The sequence below is a fragment of the Xiphophorus maculatus genome, chromosome 2 (genome assembly GCF_002775205.1).
Source record: "Xiphophorus maculatus strain JP 163 A chromosome 2, X_maculatus-5.0-male, whole genome shotgun sequence".
Lineage (NCBI taxonomy): Eukaryota > Metazoa > Chordata > Actinopteri > Cyprinodontiformes > Poeciliidae > Xiphophorus > Xiphophorus maculatus.
Window position 1 is genome coordinate 2,753,765 of NC_036444.1, and position 26,852 is coordinate 2,780,616.

The window sequence follows — 26,852 nt, forward strand, 5'->3', positions numbered from 1 at the left end:
TAAAATCAAAATGCACTGACGCGTTACCGATGAAGGAAAGATGGAAACTCTACTAAACGTTTACATCTTTAGTTCCTATTCCCATATTTAAGATATTTCTCCTTCACTGAAGAGGCCAAAGAAGAGATTAGAGAAACATTTTAATAGAAATAAAAACAGGAAGTGAACCACTGTGTACAGTCTGTAAGCAGCAGCAGACATGATGGCTGATAAATGCAAAGACTCTGTAAATATTTGGCCATTTCTACACATTTAAACGGCCAGTAAAGCACTTCTGAGTCACAGTGTAGAAGAAAAACACATTTCCAGCATGTAAGACACAAAAATTCAAAAAACTAAACGTCACATTAGATCTACCAGCACAATAAAGCACATCTTTGTCCACCTTATGATCATCCAGCACCAAACTGATGGGAAGATTTACTTTTTTTCTGCTAATAATGAGGATCAACATTAAGTTTAAACAGGATTTTTAATGTTACATAAAGAATTTTGAAATCATTTGAGAACTTTTTAACTCAGAATGTTTTAAAGCAAACTTCAGCTTTCCATACTGAATTCATGCAAAGAGCCGAACCTACAATTTAATTTGTGTCTCTTTATTCCCGAAACAGAAGGTAATATAGATCAATAGTTATCCACTGGATTCTTTGGAGGTTTTTATGTTTTATTTTCCTTATATGTTTAATTTTTTCACCCTCCTCCGGCGACCATTTTCAGAGTGTTTTTTATGTAAGTTAAGCCAAGTATGAATCCTTCAGTTACATAGAGGCTCCGAAACAAAATGGATGACAAAGAATTGAGTTTAAAAACAAAATCTTCAGGCACTTCAGGCCACAAAGACACATTTTCTTTTACTGAATCTATGAAAAATAAATGACATGAAACTAACATTTACTCAACCATGATCACATTATTCAAGGCATTCACATTCATTTAACGTTTTATGCTTCGTCTTGTCAGAACAGAAAATCTGTTTTACTGGGATTTCAGATCAAAACAAACTGGAGCATAATCATAAAACTTGAAAAGATTTTGCATCGTTTTTAAAATTTCCTACTTATAAAATTCTGAAAAGTGTGGAGGAAAACTAATACCGCATATTATCCTGAACAAACCATCACGATGGTGCAACATGGTGATGGCAGCATCATGCTGTGAAAGCATTAAAAGAAATTTGTTACATGTTATCGAATTAAGTTTGTCAAACTTTATTTCTGTTACTTGGATGAACTTCATTTAATCACTTGTGACAAATTAGCTCAGTTTTCTTCAGTTGGATCGCCTGTTTTGTTTTCTCAGTGCAGCCAGAGCTACGTTAGCATAGATTAGATCAGTGTGTTAGAATGGCCCAGTCAAAGCCCAGACCTGAATCCACCTGAAACCAGATGCTCACCGATGTTCTCCATCCAGTTTGACTGAGTTTGAGCTCTTCTGCAAAGAGAAATGGGCCAAATGTGCAAAGCTGAAAACAAACGCATGCCACACTTCTCAGATTTTTTTGTAGAAAACTTTCTCCAGTTTGTGTTTGTCGATCAGGTGAAATATATCAAAGTTTGCAGTTGCAAAATTTTTTGCCAGGCGATTTATTTCATGCAACTTTCAGCTTTTATCAAAGGGAGATTTAAAAGTAAAGAAAGTCAAATTCAGGTTAAACGTTTCCACTCCTCCTCATCTCCAGTTCAAACCTCTACCTGTGTGTTTCTACTCTGAGTAAAATGAATCTGGTTCCTCCATGATCCGATTTAAACCTCCGCCTGACGTCCAGCAGCAGCAGATTTCAGGAGAAGCAGCTTTCAGCATCTATGCTGAAAACTGTTTCTCAATTTGGAACAAACTTCCAGAAAACTGTAAAACAGCTGAAACACTGATTTCCTTTAAATCTCAACTAAAAACCCACCTATTTAGGATTGTATTTGAAATGTAATCAATTACAAATTTATTGATGGAACTTGACTTAATGTCGTGCTTTGAATGTTGATTCTATGTTGCTTTGTGTTTCTGTGTTTGTAATGATGTAAAGCACTTTGAAATGTCTGCTGCTGAAATGTGCTATACAAATAACATTTGATTGATTGATTGATTGATTGATCTGGATCAGCTGTTGCCATTCCTCAGTTCAGATTTCTGGCAGAACATCCAGGTTCTGCAGAAAAAGAACCGACTCTAGAACTGACACTTCATTATTATTTTGTAATAAACATCTAAGAGAAACATGGACATTTTTCTAACTTTATCTTTTGTATTATTCTACTAATTTTTGGATTTAGACGTGAAATTTAGAGAGCAGATGCTGATTCAGAAACAAAACCTGAAAATAAAAACAACGGGATTGAAATGAATTAATTTACAGCTTAAATTAGAGCTTGGAAGCAATTTTTCTCATTCTGTCAATATTTGACTAGACCGGGTCAATCATCTGAAGTCAAACAACAAAGAGGTAAAAAAGTCACAATCTGAGTTTGTTTCTCTGTAAAAACCATCAACCAGCATCACAAAATGATAAATAAAATATTTGTTCTGCATTTACTTAAACTGCAATAAGAATATTATAATTAAATTAGGAATCCAACTAAAATTATTTTAGTAAAATATTATTCTGATGATTAATCTAATCAGATAAAAATGCCTAATATTCTGCATATTGTTCATTAGACCACTTTAGCCTTTTAATACAATATTAGAAATCGATTAAAATATGCAAATAAACAATTATATAAAATAGTTTTCTTATTATAAATGAAAATTTTTTATATTGTTTCTGTAGTTTTGCTTTAATTTTGGTTGGTTTTCATGAAATGGCTTTTTTAGTGCCTGTATTCCAGTTAACGATTAATTTTTTACTAAATCAGTTGATGATTATTTGAATAATCGCTTAATCACGATTAATCATCTCAGCTCCAAGTTAAATAAATTAGCCATGGATGTTAAATCAATTTTCTATTCATTACATTCTATATGACGTAAAACCTGATTTCTAGTTTATTTCTAAAACTAAAGTAATAATGATGCCTGTCGTTTCATATTCGGTATTAAAAGCATTTTAGATTCAAATAATATTCAAAAGTCACATTTCTAACTTTGAAAACTGGATAAAAAACAAATTGTTTTCCATCATCTGATTCCCAAGCTCATTTGGAGCTTAAAAAAGAAAAACTGTATAATTTCACATAGTTTATTAGCATCTAATTACCAAGCAGTAGTTAGAAAAGCTGCCAGATATTAATGATAATTCAACAGAAAAGTGGAAAAACAAACAAAAGAACACAAGAGTGGAAAAAAACGGAATTTATTGAAAAGCACTTTTCAAAAAACTGCCCTGTAAACAAATTAGAGGGACTAGTCACAATAAAAGTAATCTAAAAATAAATAAATAAACTTCTCTACAGTCTTACTCATGTTAGTCAGACATCTTAGTTTTTTCTTTTAGCTTTCCGATGGCTGGAGTGTTAGGAAGGTTTTCTACCTCTAGTTTTGACTCATTACTGCCTCCTGCTGCGTCTACGGTGACACTTTGTGCACGTTTTGGTCAGGAGGCGTTCATCGATAATAACATTACAGCTAAGAAAGTAACGGTAACTGTGTGTGAAATAAAAACACAAAAGAAAAACGCACGGTTGATTTTGTGATCTGAAACGGAGCTCTGACGTTTTCACCCCCCGCCAACACTCTAAAGGCCTTTGCACACCAACGTGTAACTTAAACACAAACAGGAAAAACCTGCAGCAGTTCCGGAAAATCAGCTGAATAAAAACTTTAAGGTTTATTTCAATTTCCATGGTCAAACCAACCCTCCATTCTTTGCTTAACATACTTTGTTATAAAGTGCATTGTGCTGGAAAACAAAGTGAATCAGCTTGGATTTAGGTTTAGATCTGGATGTTTAAATGTAAAAATGAGCACAAAACGTCAGGAAACGTCTGATTGGTCGATTTTTCCCTTGGTTTTAACGAAGCTTCTTGGCAATAAACCTCAAACCATCAGAGAAATCCAGACACATTTGGATTTTTCCTTACAAATTTGCCCCATTTATCAATCAAAATCAATCAAATTGTATTTGTATTGATTATTTTACAGGAAATAGATAATTTAAAGTAAAATAGCGTTTATTGATGTCTAAGGAGAAACTGCTCACTTGTTCACATGCTACTCCATCCAAAGAGTTAATAATTAGTAAATACAATTTAACCATAAGCAATACAAACTGTATTACTTTTTAAAATAAATAAAAATACTACTATATAGCAATAATAAATGACAAAAATCTATACATAATAATAATAATATAGGCCAGAAGTGTTCAGATTTAATGCCAAGCAGCAATTAATCAACCAAACAAGAACATCTTGACTTTTTGTGCTCAGTTTAGCTCCTAAAAGTAATTAAACAAAGCAAAACCGTTCAGTATTAGGCATAAATCTTCAGTTTGGCTGACACTCAGCTTATATTGTCCAAAATAAACACCAGTTTATAATATTTAGCTTTGAATCAAATGTAATTTGATCTACAGGTTTCTAGAAGATCTTTCAGTATTTTGCTGCTTTTAGGTTTTTGTGTCAAACTGTGTCATCTTCAGAAAAAGATTCAGCCAAAGAAATGGGGATATAAAAAACAAAAACAAGATGGCTGACAAGAAAGCGCCTAAAGATGTAATTTAAATCTGGTTTCTGATTAATGTCTGACTGGGTGAAAGGTCAGAGTTGAGGACAAATCAGTGCAAAACTCTTTGTTCCTGTTATTGGTGAATGAAAGAAAAAGGGAAATGAAAGAGAGAGGGAGGTGGTTTGCAAAACATACAGTGACAAATGAATAAATAATAGGGCAGAATTTACATTTTAAATAAGAAAAAAAGTCAAATGAATGAATGAAAAGTCAAATGAATGAATGAAAAACTAGTTTGAAAAACCGTCAGAAAACTGAGAACTCCTGAATATTGCCTTAAAGCTGAAGTATGAAACTTTTATAAAAAATTGTTGAACCAGTTGTATGAGACAAATAATCTGTGAAAAACAAACAATCAAGCTCCTCTGTTTTCTCTAACTAGAAAAAACCAATCAGAGCCAGGAGGCAGGACCTGTTATGAATGCTAAGGCTAGTTAGCATGGCCACCGTTGATATGAGATAAACAGTCTTCCTGAAACAGTAAGTTGTTTCTCCGCCATTAGGACATTTAGAAGCGCATTCACGAGGATGATTGACAGCACTAACACCCGCCTCCTGGTTCTGATTGGTAGATTTTTTTGAGCGTGGTAAATTTCTTCAGACAGCGGCAGTAGCAAATGTATAAGGTGGAGGAAATTGATCTTTTCACATATTATCTGTCTCACATTAAACAATCAGGACATGGTCACAGTTTTATCAAATATGTAAAAAAACATTTTATAAAAACAAAAGTTACGTACTGCAGCTTTAAGGTCTGATTGCTTGGAAGGAAACCGTCACATATGCTGATGTTTATAGAGAACGAAAAACGTTCATATTGAACACCAAACACAGACGTGGTGCGCAAAGGCCTCCGTTTTACCAAAAACAACAAAAACAGAACAAAACTCGTAAAAAAACGTTTGTCATTTTGAGAGAAAATACAAGATTTTATCAGATTTTATCGGCTCTGCCTGATAACACTGAGTGGTACTTAAACGGCCTGAAGCGGCGCCTCTTATGTGACCCCTGGTGACCTCAGTCCGACCTCACAGCTCACAAACCGAATGAGACGTGGGCTTTGAACGGAAAACACCTGAATCCTTCAGATGTAGAAAACGAAATAACCCACGAAACAGAAACCAACCGAAACCGCCTCTGTTAGGCCTCAGATGCACCATGAGAGGTCAGGAAAGGTCAGGAGAGGTCAGGAGAGGTCAGGAGCGCCACGGCAACCCAGGCTCAACACCAAATCCTCAGGCTCCGGAAAAACATTTAAATAACAGCTAAAAAAAATACAAACTTCATAAATCCAGTAAAAACACGTAAAACCAACAACGTCTGAATCACCATGGTAACATAAAAACAAGACAACGACAAAGACTTGGTCCTAATCAGCAGTCTGCACAACATGGGTGTGTGTGTGTATTAGTCTGAGACAGAGCGGGGTTAGAGAAACATCAGCTGAGGTCAAACTTCATCTTGTGTGATGTCAGAGGCCAAATAAAAAATAGAAGAAGAAAAAAAAGGCAGATGGTCTTTTAGGACTCCTGAGGGACGACCTCCATGACCTTCTGACACCAGGCGGTGGTCGTTACTGCGAACACAACAAATCCAGAGTTTGTGTTACTGTCGGCCATTTTCTGCTCAGATTCAACCAGAAAATCTGCAGAAAAGTAACAAAAAAACCTCCAAATAAAAGCAACATCCATATTTATTTAACCTTAATGTTTAATTTAACTCAGTGCTGCAGGATTAATTTAGACTGAAATATTGAATAAAAATTAATTGTAAATAAATAAAATAGAAATAATCTAATGAGTGGATTTTGTTTAGTAAAAGAAACACATTTCCTAAACCTACTTCACTGACTTTATTTAGTCTTTATGTAACTTATCTTAAGAATATTTATACTGAAGTGTATGTTTGTTGGATTTTTTTATGATTCATGAACTTTTGCTTTGATTGATCCTCCTGAGCTCCATCATCATCATCATCACTTCAGGAAATACAGATTCATAATTTCACTCACAGATGGCGCGGATCATCCACTTGGGTTTGTTCTTCCACCGAACGCCGATGAAGTAGACGGGCAGTCCAGTGGCGATGATGCCGAAGCCGATGGCGCATTCCTTCGGCGTCTTCCAGAAAGACACGATGATGAGGAAGAGGCAGGCGAGGACGAAGCTCACCGGCAGCAGGATGTTCACCTGCAGCGGCGGAGACAGAAAGTCTGGTTTTCATGAAAACTGTTCAAATCTTTAACAGTAAAGTTGTTTTTTAGACCATATAGACCTGTTCAACGAAGCACGATAGGTCACCTTTAACGACCTTCACAGGTCAGAGATGAGTTCCTCTAACAGAAAACATTCATGACTTCCTGCTCAGTTTCCGTGTCCCAGTTTATGAATGGGTGGAGATGATATTTACATAATGGATAAGGGAGAAAAAAATCCACAAACTGAAATATTTTTTCCATATTTATCCAGGTGTGTGAAACAATCAACCTCCTGACTTTTCCAGACTGTGTTGGAACCATGGCAACTGGACAAGTCCCAAATTCTTCAGGCGTGAAAACTGCCAGTTCCTAGAAAATCTGTGTCCTTAGAAGGAAATGTCCTTTAAAATAAGGAATAAGGAATTTCATAATGATGAAATGGGAATAAAAACGCTGCAGGCTCAGGATGTTTTTGCTGCTGGTTTTAGAAGAGGACACCCATCCTGTCGCCCGGTAATAAACGTCTGTCCATTAACGTCCGCTCGTTAATCAGCTGCGTCTCTCCTCACCGGTGAGATTAATCTCCACTGGTCCAACTGGAAACCAGCTGAGCAGCAGGAATGTGACAGAGAAATAAACGAGGACGACATGGGGAGAGGCAGAGGATGCTCCAGCCCCTCCATCTGCCTCGTTTTGTTTCTGCGACACGCGGCGCCATGCCAATGGGCGGCGAGAGCAGCCAACTGGAGCGCACAAGCAGACCGGAGAAACGACAGCCAATCAGAGGCAGAGAGAGTCCGGCTGCAGCTTCTGCTTCAGGATGGGGTTAGAGTGGAAAAAACTGAGGTATTGGAAACTTTGTTCTCAGATTTCAGGCTTTAATCTGAGAATTCTGAAAAAAATTTCTCCAGCTTTTGACTTCAGTCATTTTTCAAATATTTCTGAATTTCATCGAAAAAATTCTCACTTATTTCTCAGCTTTCTGACTTTAATGAGAAATATGGCTTTTTAAACCAGAATTTCTGACTTTTTTCAGGTTTTTGACTTTAATCTGAAAAGTCTGACTTTAATCTCAGGTTTCTGACTTTATGAGCACCTGAGAGCAAACAGCTTCAATGATGCAAATTGTTTAGGAGATCTCAGTTTCTGGGGAAAAATGCCAGCTTTAAATATTTTTTTCACGTGGTAGATTCAAAAACCCTCATTTTTCAGTAACTTCAGAGAAGCTGACTGCTGGGAAATCTTTAGCAGAAACTAACCACCGACTCCCAGCATGCAGACACCAACAGCTACCCTGCAGATGATGAGCTTCCCGCTTCATTTCTGCTCTTTGTTCAGCGCCGAACCATTTGATTCGGCTCTGAATAGATCTTTGTTTGTGGGACAGAGAGGAAAGTTTTTGTGCTGCCAAAGTTAAAACAAAGTTTACGGCAGTCGGCGAGACACTGCGATCGCTCTGCCCCGTTCCTGTCGTTCTGCGTTAACTCGCCTTAATCGGCCGCTCCAGGTCGGGCTTCTTGTAGCGGAGCCACATCATTCCGACGATCGCCATGGCGATGCAGAGCCAGTTGAAGAAGCTGAAGAAGTTGATGACGGAGAAGATGTCGTTGGAGAAAGCGTAGAGCAGCGTCATCAAACACTGGAGAGAGAAGAGCGCGTCGCGTCGGTTATTCAGCCGGTCTAAACCTGACATGGATGTCATATTTAACGTAAAAATTAAACTTAAAAAAAAAAACTACAATTACGCACCGTGAATATGAGTGAGGGCAGCGGCGTCAGCAGCGTGGGGTGGATCATGGACAGCAGGCTGGGCAGGTGACCCTCCCGCGACCCCACAAAGAATAACCTGAGAGGTTGGAGAAGATGAGCGAACCAAACCGATGGTAGTTATTTAAGCTGCATTTCCATGTCAAATGAACACAAATTTTTATCCTGTAGGGGTGCAGCAGTTTATCGGCCAGCAGATTTCCTTAATTTTGGAAGACCTGTGATTGGCCGATACTTACATGTGCAGCTGATTTCATCCCCTGATCTGATTTACCTCAGCAAAAGTATAAAAATCAAACACAAAGATCGGCGAACAGCCAGAAAACTGCCATCGGTGCACCCCTAATATTCTGCTAATTTATTTATTTATTTATTTATTTCGAACAGACTTTAAAACAATCAAAAAGAAAATAAAATAAAATGTAATGAAACAAACTTAAGAAATAAAATATGAAACAAATTATTATGCCCATGTGACATGCAAAATTTTCTGTTCGAAAAGGAGCAGGTAGAAGATACATCTTATAATGTCCTGCCCCTTTCCTACTTGTCAATGTATTTACAATGAACTGTCATAACATCAAAAAGAAAATTTTTTTCCATTTTTCCATCATGTATAACTATGCAAAATTATTTTAAGTACTATTTATATCATCAATTACATTATAGCCTATTGGATATTAAACATCTTATACAGCATATTTTGAAATGAGCTCTGCTTTAATCAACTTTTTAAATTGGTTTACATTTGTAATTTGTTTTAACTCATCATTCAATCCATTCCAGACATTTACTCCACACACAGATAAACAAAAACTCTTCCTGGTTGTTCTAATATGTTGTTTTTTAAAATATCCTTCACCTCTTAGATAATAACCACCCTCTCTGTCAGCAAACATTTCCTGTATACTGTGTGGAAGTTTTTGATGTCTGACCTTAAACATGAATTGTGTAGTTTTAAATGTTACCAGGTCCCAGAATTTCAGTATATTTGATTTAATAAATAACTGGTTTGTGTGTTCCCAGTATCCCACTTTATGTAATATTCGGATGGATTGTTTTTGTAAGAGGTATAATGGCTGTAAATTTGTTTTGTATGTATTCCCCCAAACTTCCACACAATATGTCAGATGTGGTGCAATGAGTGTATTATATAGAATAAACAAAGATTTATAGTCTAGTACGAAGTTAATTCTTCTTATAACAGCAACACTCTTGGCTATTTTAGATTTTACTTGTCCGATGTGTGTTTTCCAGCTGAATTTATTATCTAATGTGACACCCAAGAATTTTATTTCATGTACTTCTTCTAAATTAACACTGTCAATTGATATTTTAATTGGATTATTTTCCTGTTTTTTATTGTCTCCGAATATCATAAATTTGGTTTTATCTAAATTTACAAATAATTTATTGTTTTTGAGCCAATGCTGTAATTTTTCTATTTCTGTGTTGATCACTTTAGAGAGTTGTTGAATGTTTTCTCCGGTACAGAAGATACTTGTATCATCTGCAAATATAATGTATTTTATAAGATTTGATATTTTGACTATGTCATTTATATACAAAATGAACAATTTGGGTCCCAAAACTGATCCCTGCGGAACTCCACAAGTTATGTTGAGTACGTCTGATTTCTGACCATCTAATTCTACAAATTGTTTCCTTTCTCCAATGTAGCTCCTAATCCAGTTTAATGGCACCCCTCTAATGCCATACCTTTCCAGTTTTTTTAATAACATGTCATGATTGATGGTATCAAAAGCTTTTTTGAGATCCAGAAATACACCAATTGCACATTTCTTTTTATCCATATTATCTATAATTTCTTCTGTTAATGCCATCAGTGCCATCGAAGTTGATCTTTTTTTTTTTTGAACAAAAAAAAAATGTTGAACAAAAACACAATGTTTCCATTAAATAAGAAAACAAATTAAAATCACACCTGAATAAGATCGTTCATGTGACAAGTCATTAAAAATAATGGCTGTGACGGATATAGACAGCTATATACAGTATATATATACTGCTCAAAAAAATAAATGGAACACTTTAAGTGTTAAACACCTGTTTAAGTGTTCACTTTATTTTTTTGAGCAGTATATATATATATATATATATATATATATATATATATATAAATGCAACAATGGTGCTAGCGCTCATCGTCTATCAGCCAATCAGAAGAGACGTCGGCGTCTTATTCAGGCGTTGGAGTAACAAGCCCCGCCTACTTGGGAGAAGTTATGTATGCAGCGTTTGGCGATTCAACGCTTTTGAAAGACACATAACTTTTTATGAACTGTGATGCTGTGAGAGCTCTGGAGGACCACCAGCATGTTGTCCAAAAAACTAAAACAAACCATCATCATCTTCCTACTTCCTGTTGTTCTCTTTGGCGTTTCTGCCAGTAGTAACATCCAGTTGTTGATCAAATGACCTATGTGATGCAAAAAAGTCTTTCCATTGCAGTTTTGCAAAATACATCCATCTAAATACATCTGAAAAACTGCCACATTCTAGCCCAAAAACTATTTTTAATCAAAAATGTTTAGCTTTTTCTAAATGGGCGCATGTATTAAGCAAATTTATTTTCAGAATTTCAATTTGCACAATTTTATGATTAATGTAAAAGTAGCTTCAGAAGGCCTGGATCGTATAAAACTCGGGCGTTACCTGGATGATGTGAAGAGCGAACCGTTGACCGAACCGAAACACGACAGACCCACAAACACGGGGATGATCCACGCCATGGGGCCCAGGTGGTAGTTCCCAAAGTCCTGCAGGAAACACGCGCAAAGACTTACAAACAACTTCCAGCACAATAATAAATCTGGTTCCATTAAGTAAGAAGGTGATGGAGGAAGTTCAACACAAAACCAGAATGAGCGGCTATAATAATGGATCAGTTGGAAGCCAAATGGGAGAAACTGAAAAGTCACTCAGAGAGGAAGAAGCCATGACACCAGATGAACCAGTGAACCTTTTTTTTTGTCTTATCTTATGTTGTGAAGTGGACAGAGTTGGATCAGACTGTGTGCTGCCTTTAAATCTGCCTGTTACACTGACCACAGAAAACCTGGCATTTATGGTTTTAAATATTTTCATTTTTGATGTGAGAAACAACTAAAACAAATTGGAGATAAAAAATGAGAAAATTTCCACCAATCAAATTTTTGAAGTTTGAAAAGTTTAAATTTTGCTAGGAAAATAATCTGAAAAGTTCAAACTTCATGTTTTTTCTCAAATATCTGACATATATAAATATGTCTGATATTTGACTACCAAGTATTTGATATTTTCTTGTTTTTTTTTCTAGCAAATTTTCTACTTCTGAAACTCCTGTTTGAAATTTACGTTTTGAGACTAATCTCAAAATTTGTAAGTATTTTTTCCTAGAAGATTTTTTAACTTGAAGAGCTCAAAAATGTCCTTGTTTTTTCAAGAAAACTGTGGTGTGAACTCACCACAGCGACAGCCTCAGAGCTGAGCATGTCTTCGGGAGAGATGGTGGTGAAGTAGGCCAGGTTGGTGAGAACATACACAGTGGTGACGATGGGCAGAGAGATGATGATGGCTCGAGGAAGGTTTCTGGACCACACACAGACACCAAACAGTCGATTACAACAGCTCACACTGCAGCCTCTCAATGCTGATAAAAACGACAATAACCTACTTGTAAGGCTCGATCATTTCTTCAGTGACAAAGTTCAAGTAGTTCCTGCAAACAAAGGACACAGAAGTTAAACTAAATGTTTTAGATAAGATTGTGAAAAGGTGACAATGCAGATTTCTACTGATCAGCCTGTTAGGACTGGAATTCACTCAATGATGGGTTTAGAGGAGAAAGAAGAAGATGCTGAATAATCAGAGACTCTGAAATGCTCCGTCAGGAAGGCAAACAAACTATGAACAATCAATGACTAAAAACAAGAAGAGGTAGAAAAGCAATCTAAATCGCCACGTAGTTACAGATTGGTTGGTTGGACAAGAGTTGGTTGGTTGGTTGGATGATTGGTTGGTTGGATGCATGAGGGATAAGTCCATTGGTTGGATGGATGAATGGTGGTTTGGCTTGTTGGATGGATGAATCCATCATCCAATCGATGGATGAATCATCAATTGCTCATCCATCAAGTAGATGAATGGATGAGTTAATTGGATGGATAAATGAATGGACAGATCTACACGCCTGTAATCTGTTTACATGGCTCAGTTAATTTTGGACTCACCAGCCACCGTAGGCAAAGAGTCCGCTGTAGAGCGCCAAACCAATGTTACCGAACTCATAACTGGATCCTTTAAAAGAGTTTTCAGGAAGAAGTTCATCTGTTCCACCTGAAATAAAACAAAAAACAAAATAAACACATAACTCAGAGCAGAAAAAAGGAGAAAAAAGGCAAAACAGCAAATAAAATCAGGCTGTTTTGGTCCAAGCTGGAGGAAAAACAACAATGCTTCACCATAAATCTGCCCCATTTGAATGGACTAATTGCTAAGAAGAACAAAAACCAAACATTGGCATATGGAGCTTGTGAAATAGGATCCAAATCATCCAGTTGTTCAGACATGATAGGCCGAACTTTGAAGCATCTAAAACTCTCTGATTTTCAGGTTTCTGCTGGTTTGAGCGGCTCAGGGTCACATTCCTGTTCCCCTGGACGCACATTCTCAGACCTGGCGACGGTCGCTAAACCAACGGCTCCGGGCCGTGTTGGTTCAGCGAGGGTTAGCTGTAAGCCGACGTGGGAAACTCTCCGCTGGGCCGGGCCGACGGTCTGGACGGCAGGAGGAAACCATCCATGTGTGGCAAACCGCTTAACGTTGCTAACAACCTCATGCCTGTGCTGGTACGCCAACATTCCTCTGAGGTACAATTTGTAATTTTTCTACTTATTTGTACATTAAATTATGGAAATAATAGGGCCAATGAATAAGAATGCTGGAAATAAGAAGCTGTCCTGAAAAATTTCCACATTGGCTAATTTTGGCATTAAAGCTGCAGCATGTAACTTTATAAAAACAGTTTTTTTTATTTATTTGTTAAAACTGTATCTTGTGACATTAAAATGTAAAACATTATGCAGTACTTCAACATTTTGAAGAGCGTGTTTATTTCTAGATTTATCTGGTTGAATTCTCAGTGGGCATTTAAAAATATAGTAAAATCTTTTAAATTTGGTCAAAAAATTCAAAAGTTTTATTAAAGTTTTATTAAAATGAATCCAGTTGTGGAGCTAACAGATTAAAAATGTGTTGTGACTGGTTGTGCGTGGCAGTCGAGGTTGAAAATGACAATTCAGTGCAAATAAACTGTTTTTCACAAAAATGAATTGAACTCCATTTCTCTATTTTCTACATGATAATTTCACACAGTGGAAAATGTCTTAGCACAACGCAGAAGCTAGCTAGCTAGCATTCATGACTTTCCTCTATCTGCTCTGTTCAGCAAACAAAAATCTGCATTTTTGTTTGAAAAGTTTAGATATACTCTGTGAAAAAAATGTGCAAATAGTTTATAGTTATGATCCAGAGAACAACAAAAAGGCAGAGTTCGCTGTTTATCTTCATATTTATCACTAATTCCTCTCCCTTTAGAAATAAACTGATAAAAGACATCAGAACCACTGAGTGCAACTTCTTCTTCACAAAACAAACAAAAATGACGCAGCGTCAGATTTTAGCGGTTGTAGGATTTCTCCTCTAGTCCATTTCCTGCATTTGGAGCGGTCTCTGGTCCGCTTCCACCAAACCAAGACTGAAGGTTTGTAGGAGGAACAGAGTTCTGATTTTTTTGGTCTGAATCCGAGTTCAATCAGTTACTCAAGCCTCCCTAAATGAACCGGACTTTCTAGGCAACGAACTGGAGTTCAATTAAAGCGGATTAAACAAGAAGATGATACATTTACCTTTTCTGGGTTAGGCTTTGTTAACAGACGGTGACTGTGTTTAATTTGTATTAAAGTATTAAATAGGTCAGCTCTGCTCTTAAGATGGAGATGAATGAAGTTTTCCTCCACATGTCAGTGCAGAGGGAAGGACCAACTCTGACTCAGTCAGAGTAAACACGCTGAATTCACCTCAAAGAGTTCATGAATGAATCACTTCAACGTGTCGACAGTCACTTTTACCAAGAGGAAAACTTTATTTAACTGTTGGGTGAGACAGCAACATGCAGGAGGTTGAGGAAACCTTGCAGCTGTAATCAGGGTGTGATGTGAACCAACTCTGTCTGAGGAGAGGACTTAACCTCAATGTTTGTAGCAAACAGCATGGCCGGCCGCCTGGTTAATCTGATTAATCTGGCCTCTTATCTGAGACGCCTCCCGAGTCACTCTCCTGTCAGTCAGCAAAAAGAAATCTGAAAGGTGAGGAAACCACATTCCTGACAGTGACGCACTGAACTAAAAGTCTCAAAAGTGTGAAAAGAACCTGGAACTTGCAAAAAAAAAAAAAAAAAAGTAATAATAACATGACCTCAATATGAAGCTTCCCAGTACTTTACCATGTTTTAAAGGCTGCACTCCAACAGCCAATCAGGAGCCAGGGAGCACGGCGCTTGTGTTTGCTGATCTAATTACAGCCAGCTTAGGTGTAATGATCGGAGATAAAAAATGATCGGAGGAGTCTGAGCTAAACAGTCATTAGAAGGAGCGGGATGAGGGAGCAAACACCAGATCAGACGGGACTCTTAAAAAGACAAATCAGAGGAGTTAATCGTCACGCTCCAGGAAGAAACCTGAACAGGTTTCTGCACAACAGAGGTGGAGAGAGTTTCTGAAACAGAGGCAGAGATTTCCTTCTTATCGCTCATCAAACCAGTTCCCACACAGGAACTCCTGGTCTGCTGCATTAGTTACACATATCTGGACAAGATCATGCTAAAGTGTGAATGTTTTTTGCTTTAAATTTATCTCCTCTAAAATTATTTGTTAATCATTCACTTGGAGATTTTTGTTGACCTCATTTGCAGTGGTATCAACACTTCTGCTAAACTGCTAATGTGCTAATATTGAAGCTAATATTTAGTTCAGCGTTTTTGCCCACTTTGAAAACGTTCAGCGCACTTAGCTTCCACTAGATACATTTTTCTGGATGAATTTCAAAGTACTAATTTACTTGGTTGTTTTATAAACAGTTGAAATCAGTTTGATATTCAACTGTATACAAGTAGATGTTTATGTTCATGCTCTTATTTTGAAGTGGGTTCTGTTTCCTCTCCTCACCTTCTGAGTAAACGAACAAATTAGGTTTACAGAATAAAACACTTAGATGAACAAACAAGCATGGCTGTTAAACAAATACATAAAAAATCACATCTATGAATTAGGGATCTACAGTTATCATAATTATAAAAATGTTGATTTATCATTACCTCCACAAATTCCAGTTAGCGATGTTTAAAACAACCAAAAACTATCCGTATTGTCTTGATTGTTAGTTTTGCCATATTCCACTTTGTTCAATGAGTTACACGACATGTAACTCACATCTGGGCCTGAAGGTCTAATTGGGTTTATCTTAAACATTATTAAATCACCTTCTTTTCCAGAGATAATAGAAATGGATATACTATCTTTTTTATAAGAGACATAAATACTTGTTGGATATTTTTCATTAATATTTGATGAATCAATGCTGCATTGGGTTCGGCTAAAACTTGCTTTAATAATGAACTCTGGACTCTCTGGCCCCATCAGATCTCCTCCTCACCTCCCTTCCTGCTGACCTCTCTTTGTTCTCCAAGACTGAACAGTTTCCACTCAGTGTGGAGCGCCCACCGGTCAGCTGATCCCATCTGTGACCTGTGACCTCCTACCTCCACGCAAACACATGTCGACTCATCACAGCTGCTAGGATTTCTACATTAAAGAGGACCTATTATGTAAAATTCACATTTTGCTTAAATTTGAGTCTCTGCTGTTTCTAAAAATGTTCTTAAAAAAACACATCTTGTTTTTTTGGAAATAATTTTATGTTTTTTGGAAAACGAGCCGTTTCAAAATTGTTCTGAACATAACGTCACAAAGCCTGAGGCACAGCCCGTTACCTGGCAACCACAGTGGGGATCCAGCACTTTCTATGCACAGCTATCAACAAATTATAAATCGTGCGCTAAAGGGAACTTTTTGTCCCCGTTTAGCAACAAAAAAGGGGACAAAAGCCAAATTTTGTACGTTTTTGTACTTCCATTTGGGTTTCTACTGCTTCTAAAAACAGCCAAAGAACTGAAAAAAAAACATAAGGTATTTTGACAATAAATTAATATTTTTCACTGTCTGGAAAACAAGCTGTTTCAAAAACTTCCCGATTGATGAGTCAAGTACTGCGCTGTTACCTAGCAACCCAAGCAGACCTCCAGTCCATCTGCTCAGTTGGTTTAACCACAGTATGCACTGTGCAATTGCTGCTGGAAAAGTGTTTTGTTGTTGACTTACCATCCAGAAACCACTTTGTGCATTATTGTTGGTTGTGCATGAGGTTCCACTTCTGCTTTTCAAAGATGTACGGCTGTACAATTACGCATTTATTTGCAGCCATTTTCCTGTGCGATTGTAATCGTTGAGTTGGGGGCGTGGCCAGCAGAAGGTTATTCGGATTTAAAGTGACAGAACAGCTCATTCTGAAAGGAGCTCAACATAGGAAGGACTGAGAAGACTTAAATCTCATTATCTAAGAATAATTATGCGCAAAAAAATGTAGTAAACATATTTTGTGAAGCCCATAATTTGATACCAACCTTTTCAAGGAAGGATAATAAGTCACCTTTAAGAAGTACCGGGTCATGGTACGGCTGCAGTGATCGCTGATGAGTTTTATTTTCTTGCCCAAAAAACGGTTCTGGTTCAGTTCTGTACTTTCACAATCTTCCAGTTTTTTATGACTGAAGCAGAAACTTGAGTTTCTTCTGCACAAACATGAAGTAACTGATATTTTCCAGCAAGAATTTGACAGAAACATACAGAACATTTCATCCAGAAGTCAGAACAAGCAGCTTCTGTGGTGAACTTTTGTTTTGTTTCACTCTAAACTTCAGTTTTTATCAGTTTGGTGTTGTAACTGTAAGGCGAGCAGCAGAAGCTCACAGCATGGCAACTGTTCAGAGAGGAAGATTCGGGTCTCAGCTGCAGACACGTCAGAGATCGTCTCCAAGGCATCATTGTTTGAATTAATAAACGCTGCAGCCGAAAAGACAAAACAGACATCTGTGTTGTCTCTGTTTGGTTTCCCTGCAGGACTTGATAGTCGACTTCCCTCGTCTCGAATTTCCTCCTGACAAGTTTGGTCTGACACGGCTGTTATCTTAATACGGCTCTGTTTGGTGCATTCAAACAGGAAGTGAAGCAGCCATAAGAGACCGGCTGGCCTTGGCAGAGACCATCCACAAGAAGAAGTGGAGATTAAAGCCTGCAGTCACGATTTTCCTCACTGGAAAGGAAGCAGAAGGCTGGTATGCCACCTCTGGCATTTAGGATCATAGCAGCTTCGTTTTGCTGACATAAACCTGTTGAACGTTCCTCTGGAAAGCATTGCGACATTTTGTAGACCCACTTCCTGTCTGAGTCATGCCAACACTGAGTTATTACAGGCTGAACTGGGCGAGATCTTGTCGTTTCTCGTATTCGGTATCAGAGTCTGAAACTGCCAGGTGTTCAGAAAAAACAGGATGTAGAGCTGCTGTAAACAATTACTCTGCTAATCAAGGTATCTAAAATTACTTCCATTCTGTAGTGGCTAATAAAACTAGTAAAACAAATATATGAAAGAGAGAATGCTTTTAAGTAAACAATTCAGACATTTTATTCCTCAAAATGCAATAAAGTTCAAACGTCTCCTTTGGTCTCAAGTATGGGGAAAGAAAATTAAAGTTCAAAAACAGATGAGAAATGTCACATAATTTTTTTAAAATTAAAAAGAAATTGGCTTCTGTTTACATCCCAGGGAAAGTAATGGATTATCAAATAAAGGTTTCTAGACACCCTTACCGGCAAAATAACTTCTTGACATAGAAAGTGGTTCTACGGAAGCCCTGGAAGGCAAATTTCAGACTAAATTTTGTATTTCTGCAATTTAAAAAAATATATACAGTACAGACCAAAAGTTTGGACACACCTTCTCATTGGATTCAATTAGAAAGTGTGTCCAAACTTTTGGTCTGTACTGTATATATATTAAAGGTTTTAATTTATGTCTTTTTTTCCAAGGACATAGTTTTTCTGAAAAACTACCAAATAAATAAAAAAAACATAAATAAACTGACGTACAATATCTGAACAAATCAAGTATTTTTGATTGTACGATCATTGTATAATTTCTTAACCAAGCAATTTTTGTTCTGTCCTGAAACTAAGGCAAGAAAAAAATATTTGAGTTGCACTGGAAAAGTATTTCCAGTGCAAGTTACAGAACAAAGTAATACTTTGTTCTGTAACTTGAGGCACTACAGTCTTTATTTACACCACAGATTTTATTAACAGCTTTACTGTTCATTAGTTTATTTACATCATTAGTTTATCTTTTTCACTTGCCTTTTCGGGGAAAAAAAACGTTCCTAAAAGAAAAAAAATAAACAAAAAGCTAAAATGTTTTAATATACGTCTTTAAAACTTACAGTAATGTGAGAAAAGAAAACGTAAACAAAGATAAACAAATTATTTGCCTTTCAGGGCTTCCATAGATTCCTACTGAATAAAGGGTTGGATTTTCCCAAAATGATTAAAGTTAGACGATGCGATAAAAGTTAGTTTTTAGTAATAATTGCTAACTGCTGTAAACTGTCCTGTCAGTTTTGTCACAAATATTAAAAGATACTAAATAGTTTTTTGGAAAGGAAAGGAAAAGCCCACCGCACACAGGAAGTTGTGTGGATTTGCGTTTCGAGCGACGTACCTTGGCCGATCTTGACGAAGCCGATGATGATGATGAGGGTGAGCGCCAGGAGTTTGGCAGCAGCAAAGAAGTCCTGCACCCTGGTGGCCGCTTTCACGCTGTAGCAGTTCACAAAGGTCAGCAAAACTGCAGAGAAAGACGAGGCAATAAGATGGAGACAGAGGAGGTATTATAAAAAAACTGTTTTAAATTAATCCTAGTTAATTTAAGGGTTTGTGATTAATTAATCCCAGTTAATCTCATTTTAATCGAAAACTGCATATTGACAAAATATGGTTCGTTGTTGTGGTGTGAGTGCTCTGATATGGACCAAAAAACGAACTCTGTTCTGACTAGACACCTAACTTCTGTCTTTTTAATGTGTGAACAAAGTTATTAATGTGTGATTTTAATTACTTTTCTTACTTAATGGAAACACTGCAATTACAAAAATGTGTTTTTTCACCATTATTGGAATACTGACAACGTTTTGCACACATTTGTAATGAAAATGTGCAATTTTGTTCCCCAATCGAACCGATTCCATCATCAGGTCTGACAGTCTGATTGTTCTATCACACCTTAATGTGCTTCATGTTGTTTAACAGGGAGAATCTGAGCTAAAATTAGAGGTGGTTTTAAATAGAGAAAATGACAGATATCTTCCAGAGGCTGTTTAGGTGAAATAAGGTATGAAACAGAAAGCTTTAAGATGTGCTGGAGATGTTCATTGATTGATATCAGAGGTTGGTGCTAAAATGTTTTGCTCTACAGATATAGGAACATTTGTGCAACAGCGAATAGCTGCTGCAGTCCGTCTACATCCGCAGAGACGGAGTGTCCCTGAATTTCTCAGAAATGAGAAACATTTCTGTGGGAGAATAAAAACAACAAAAGAAGAAAAACTCTTTTCAGAAGCGCATGTACAGTGCTGGTACTCGACATCCCCTGAAGGGGCCCAAAAAGCCCATTAGAAGTGATTAACTGAAGCAGCAGGTCCATTCAAAGCTCCTAAATCAGGTCGGAGCCACAACAGAGGATGAGGCGGCACAATGAGGCTCTGTGGCAAACACAACAACACAAAGGGAAAGAGGTCGCATACAGTAACGGGCCGGATTGTTCTGGGTCCGCCAAAAAAAAAGAAACAGAAGCAGGTCAAACAGAGGAAGAATTGGTCCCGTCACGATAAATTCTGCTGGACGATAAATTGTCCCAGAAGTTATCACGATAAACGATAATATTGTGTTTTGAGACCATTTCTAAGTAATATTGTTGTAATGGCATAAAAATGCAAGAACACATTCTCATTAGAAACATTAGATTCTAATTTAACACTGGAATTTAATTTAACACTGTACTGGAAGACATCTTAAATATCCAAAATAAAGTAAACAACAAATAAAATGAATTATGAAGTCTCTGTATATAAAAAGGTCCAGTTGAGACCAAAGCACAAGACTGAGAATTTTTCTCATCCAATTTTTGGTAGAAAGAGAGAAAAGAGAAAAATTATAAATCATGCAAATAAAAATTATTCAGCTTGCTTTGAATTATCATGCGATTAATTAATTTATTGATTATTGCAACAGGTCTAGAACGAATGTGGACAAAAACAGACACACGGACAAGAACATGGGGGAAATGTCCCTGAGCAATCCTTATGACACACACACACGCACCGCCCCACATGCAGACACACACACACACACACACACTTTGAGCCTCCAGGATTTCAGCTCAGTCATGTGGTCTCAGTCAGGATTTAGCCTTCAGTCGGTCTGGAGATTAGGTACCAAACTGGCTCCACATTTATATTAACACTCAATCAGCATCATGTGCATTCACACAGAGATGGTGTGTGTGTGTGTGTGTGTGTGTGTGTGTGTGTGTGTGTGTGTGTGTGTGTGTGTGTGTGTGTGTGTGTGTGTGTGTGTGTGTGTGTGTGTGAGGCAGCTGATTTGTTAAAATGATGTTTCCTGTCAATTCCCGAACAGAGAGAGGTGAAAACTGGACGAAGCAGATGATAATCCAGAGTTAATCTCATTAAGACTCAGGCACAAAGCAAACCGTGTTAAATGTTACCAGAACCTGAAGACAAAACAGAAACCTGAAGACTTTAGTCAGGAGCAACGATTACAGAGGACCAATAACGTTGATTGATTTAGTTTGATTTAGTTCAATTATTTCAGCAGATACTGTGAAGCTGCAAAAGTCCAGTTTGGTTTCTGTGATCATTTAATCATCCTTAGTTTGTTTGTATGTTTTATGGGAATTTTAAAAAAAATTTCTTTCAACAACAAAAAGAATCAAAATTTTAAAAAATGTTTAATTTGTTCATATTTCAACAGTGTTGTTAAAAACTGAGCCATTAACACTGTTTTTAATTTCTGCAATCTGTTTGTTTTCAAATAGAAGAAATATAAAATATGATTTAGAATTGTTGAAGTGATGTGTTATATTTGTGTAAATTGCATTAATTGATAAAACAAATAAATGTTTATTATTTTGTATAGAAGTACTTAAGGCATGAAGCATAATGTCACAACTTTTGTTTTATATATTCAAGGGAGTCCATGGAAGTAAAATCTATTTATATTCTTTAATGTTCATTTATTAAAATCCATTTATTCTCATATCTCCTACATAACCTTGAATGTTTGAAATAGTGAATTATCATCCATAAAGTGGGAAAGTTTGGATCTGTCGTTTGGAAAGGGGCACAATAAAAATATAATACATTTATAGTGATATGTGTTCTTACATTTATAGCTACAAGACGACTAGATACATGTGTCAAATAAAAAGTTACCCAGCATTTTGCATCAGTTATTTGAAATGCAGAACTGATATTTTATGCTTTTCATTTGTTTTCTTGCACTAAATGAAAGTTCACAACTAAATCAACTGTTTTCAATGGAATATAAAAACGTTTCTTTAATCATTTAACAAAATCATACCAGTTCTGTGTTTGTTTTGGCTCAATGGTAGCCAGAATATTTAAAAACTAAATCATTTTTATTAAACTGTATTACTGTGTAGAAGAGGATAAATGAGCATGTTTGACCATAACAGCAGCTGATGTAATAACGCGGCTCTTTTACACCTTTATCTTAGAGAAATGCGCGCGCAGCAGCATTACACAGTACAGCAGCGCACGTGCTGCTGAAACTGAACAAGCTGTACAGGTGAGACAGGAACTGTATTTCAACCACAACCACCAACTCAACATCATCCAAAGGTTGCATCACCCGAACCCGAAGCGGGCTCGGTTCTGCCAGGATACTCACGGATGCAGAGGCAGGCCACCAGCTTGGCCCCTTGCTCCGGTACCGGGCACACCGGGAAGATGGGCTTCAGCAGGTAGGTCGCGAACACGTAGGCAACGATGTACTGGGAGGAGGGTCGGATGATGAGCAGCTCGATCCAAAGCTTGAGGAACGCCAGCAGGGAGCCGTACACCTCCAGGATGTACGCGTAGTCCCCCCCGGACTTGCTGATGGTGGTTCCGAGCTCCGCGTAGCACAGCGCTCCCACCGTGGAGAACACCCCGCACACCGCCCACACGATCAGGGACAGACCCACCGAGCCCGCTTCCCGAAACACGCCGGTCGGCGTCACGAAGATGCCCGAGCCGATGATTGTGCCCACGATGATGGCCACGCCGTTCATCAGGGTGATGGTCCGCTTCAGGGCGACCCCGTCCTCCGCCGCCTCCGCCGGCAGGAGGCTGCTGGGGCTCCGGGCGTCGCTCACCGGGGTTTTGGCTGGACTGGAGCCGGCAGACAGCATCCTCTCGGTCACCTGCCGGTCCTCTTCCCGGCCTCCAGAGGAGTTGGAGTTTCTTTTCTTCACCGATGACATCTGCGGTTGCTTCCTCGTTCTTCTTCTTCTTCCGTGCAGCTGCCGCCTCTCCGCTGTCTGTCCCCCGCGATCCGGGACGGACTCTGACTGACGCTCAGGCCGGACTCAGACACGAGGAGTCCACGGTGTCTGAAAGTGTGTGTTAAAGCAGCGTGGTTTTCTGACTCAGTGTACAAAGAGATGGGGAACCAGACATAATGACCCTCCTCTAGCATCAGGGACGGCCCCCGACGAATAGGATTCCGCCCTCTAGCGGTAGACGTGAACAGTACTCCCATTTCCTCGGCATCCCTCAGTTTTTATGGGTCAAAAATACGATGGTTTGTGAGAAAAACAGAAATTCTGAGATTAATCTAAAAAAAATAAAAATAAATCAAGAAAAACCGTGGAAATTGTTGAGTTTCAAAGTTGCAAATTTGGGATTAAAAGCTCTATTTTTATTCTCAAATTATGAGATTAATCTCAGCAATTTTCTAGAAAAGACATGGAAATTTCTGAGATCCAAAAGTAAAAAAAATGTGAGCAAAAACTCAGTGTATTTACATCTTTTAATGTCTAGTACTAATTCTTATATTTTTCATCTAGGCTCAGATGAAAAATCAGCAAAACATGTTTTTTATCCGATTAGTTGTCAGAATAATCGATTACTAAAGTAACCATCAGCTGCAGCCCTAATTATTTTTATCTATCCAGTCATCCTTTCATTTTTGGAGGGGGGCAGTTATCCTAACAGTCATGTTTTTAGATTGTGGGAGTACCCAGGGAGAACCCATGCATGCACCAGGAGAACAGAAAGACCAGACTGGAATTCAAACCCAGGACTTTCTTGATGCAAGGCAATGGTGTTACCAACAAAATGACTGAAACAATCCACAAAGGCATAAAGAATTAAAGATCAAGAGTAACTTTAACAAGTCTCTAAAACTCAAATCTATAATTAAAAATAAAGATTTATTCCCAGTACCATCACTTCACTGGTTTAATACTAAAACCCTAATGGTGTAGGAGTGAGAAACGACCACAAAAACTGCATCAGACAACATTTCCAGGCAAGTTCACAAAGCAACTGAACCTGTTAGACCGGAGCCATGTTTCCAATGAAATACAGCCTGAGGGTTTCTAATTGCAGTAGAAATGAGGAAATAAAGTATAAACATTCTTTTTACGGTAACTCTGGATAGTCAATCCCAGAATGTGAGTCATATCTGTGATCTATTAATATTGACACTAATCTGCCTCAGACATGCAGTGTTTTGGGTGGTGGCTCTGCATTCCTCTCAAACTCTGACTTGGAAAGCAGATGAAGAAATTACCAACAACTCAGTGTGGTAAGGTGTCAACTCCAGCCATCAGGGGAAACTTTTAGATGTGTCCTGCTTCAACACACCTGAGTCAAACGTACTTACTGATGTGCTTTGGACCATTGTTCTGCTGCATCACCTAAATGAGTGTGAGGCTACAAACCGATCCTGCTTCAGGATTTTCTTTTAGAGCAGAATTCATGGTTCCATCAGTTACAGTAAAGTCTCCATTGTTAAGTCTCACTCTTGCTGGTTAATGTCTGGTTTGGTTTTAGTTAAGTTGGGTGTGTCTCCATTACTAGTCTGTTCCTCGCTGTTGTGGGCAGGAATGTGAGCAGGCTGAGCGCGCAGGAGTCCGATGATATTTGCAGCATCACTCAGCAAGAGAGAACCTCATGGTTGTGGTTTTGATGTACTTGAATAAACCCACAGGTCACATTTTATATTAAAGACAAATAGCCAAAAGTGGTAGCATGAAATTAAAGGAATTATCTGATCTCAGAGAAAAGATTGTCTTAAGGCATAAATCTGGGGAAGGATCCAGAAACATTTCTGTTTCTCTGTCAGTCCTAGTGAACTCCATGACCTCCATCACTGGTCAGTGGAGGAAGTCTGGGACTAGATGGCCGTCTAAACTGACCGGGAAAGAAGGACTTTAGTCAGGGAGGAGACCAAGAACCTGATGGTTACTTTGTCAGAGCTCCATGATTGATCTGTGGAGAACCTTCCAGAAGGTCAGCCCTCTCCGCAGCAATCCACCAATCAGGCCTAGATGGTAGAGTGACCAGACCAAAGGCATTCCTTAATAAAAAATAGCCACAGCTGCCCTAGGGCAGTCTGACAGAAGCAAGGCTGCCATATTGTGCCATCGACCCTTCTGACCAACACCAGCATGGTGGGTGAGGAAGAACAGGACACAACAACAACGGCAGGCGGAGTGGGAATTGAGCCGACGACCCACCCACTGCGGGGCGAACACCACCATCATCATCACCATCACCCCAAGTTAAGATGGTGGCATCATATTCAAAAAGATTTGAGGCTGTAATTGAGCCAAAGGTTGATCAACAAAGTATTAACTAAAGCTGGGAATACTTGCATAATTCTACTGTCCAATTCTTGGTTTTCTATTTTTAGTAAATTTGCAAAAACTATTTTCCACATTGTCATTATAGGGTATTTGTGTATAAACTTTTAAGATATTAATTTAAAACAATTAAGATTAAGTCTGTAACGTCAAACCTAGAAAAAGTTAATACTTTTCGAATCTCCTGTAGTTCTTGTTGAGGATTGGTTGTGTGTAAAGAGAAGCTGCAACACAATTGTTATTGTTTAGATCTATTGTAGTTCACAGACCTGCTTCAACCGACTCCAAAGCTTTAAACACCCTGCAAGGAAACCCTCCGAACCATCGATTGTTCGGTGGGACAGGGACTACATGTGACTGAATGTTTGTGTAATTTTTCTGCAGCCTACATGCAGATTCCCAGCAGGAAAATATGGAAACATTTGGCAGGACAAGACCTCTCCCACACCAACAGCCCACTGTTCTTTGTTTACACTCCCCCTCAGATCCGCAACATTGGACAGAAAAATCCTTTCACTCCTTTGAAGTGGGCAGTCAGATGAGGAGCTGGAATCTTCATACAGCATCACGTTACGTCAGTCCGGTCCCGTGAGAAGAATTTTACAATCAATGAATAACTTTGAGGTATTTTGTCCTCATTCATAAATGCACCAGGAAACTCAACAGCAGAACTGGAGGCAGCAGCTTCTGCCACTTAGTGGGAATCAGTTCGTTCACTTAATGTTACCAGTGACAGCTGGCTGTGCAGAGTAGGTATGAGTAAGCAACTAAATTCACCTGGAATACCAAAGATGGCTTTCTTTGCTAAAATCTGGGTGCCGTAGGTTAAATTATTAATGTTCAAAAATTTCTCTCTGCGATCTAGAAGTTTCACACCCTCTCACCTGATTTTTACCCTGATGTCCCACTGCTAGACCCCAGACCGATGCACTCAGAAGGATCTGTGTTTTTAAAGAATCAGATTTCTGTTGTCTTGAGATGTTTTCATTGAGATGTAGGTCAGTCGGTTAGAAACACCCCGTCTTCTCCTCTCTACACGTTTTTTAGTGTTGGATCGGTAACTCAGGTCGCCATACCTCTGCAACATCAGATGCTGCTGAAGTAGAGC

At 38.1% G+C, this 26,852-nt stretch overlaps 1 protein-coding gene across 1 annotated transcript; it reads right to left on the minus strand.

The window, feature by feature from the left end:
- Nucleotides 1-5,092: 5,092 nt before the first annotated feature.
- Nucleotides 5,093-23,788, minus strand: slc7a5 (solute carrier family 7 member 5). Its single transcript, XM_023349281.1, has 10 exons — nucleotides 22,783-23,788; nucleotides 19,517-19,642; nucleotides 12,859-12,964; nucleotides 12,303-12,347; nucleotides 12,094-12,217; nucleotides 11,303-11,406; nucleotides 8,609-8,705; nucleotides 8,349-8,498; nucleotides 6,674-6,851; nucleotides 5,093-6,238 (listed from the first exon to the last, which is right to left on the minus strand). The coding sequence occupies exons 1-10, from the start codon at nucleotides 23,354-23,356 to the stop codon at nucleotides 6,183-6,185; spliced, it is 1,560 nt and encodes a 519-aa protein (XP_023205049.1). The 5' UTR covers nucleotides 23,357-23,788; the 3' UTR covers nucleotides 5,093-6,182.
- Between the last annotated feature and the right edge of the window lie 3,064 nt (nucleotides 23,789-26,852).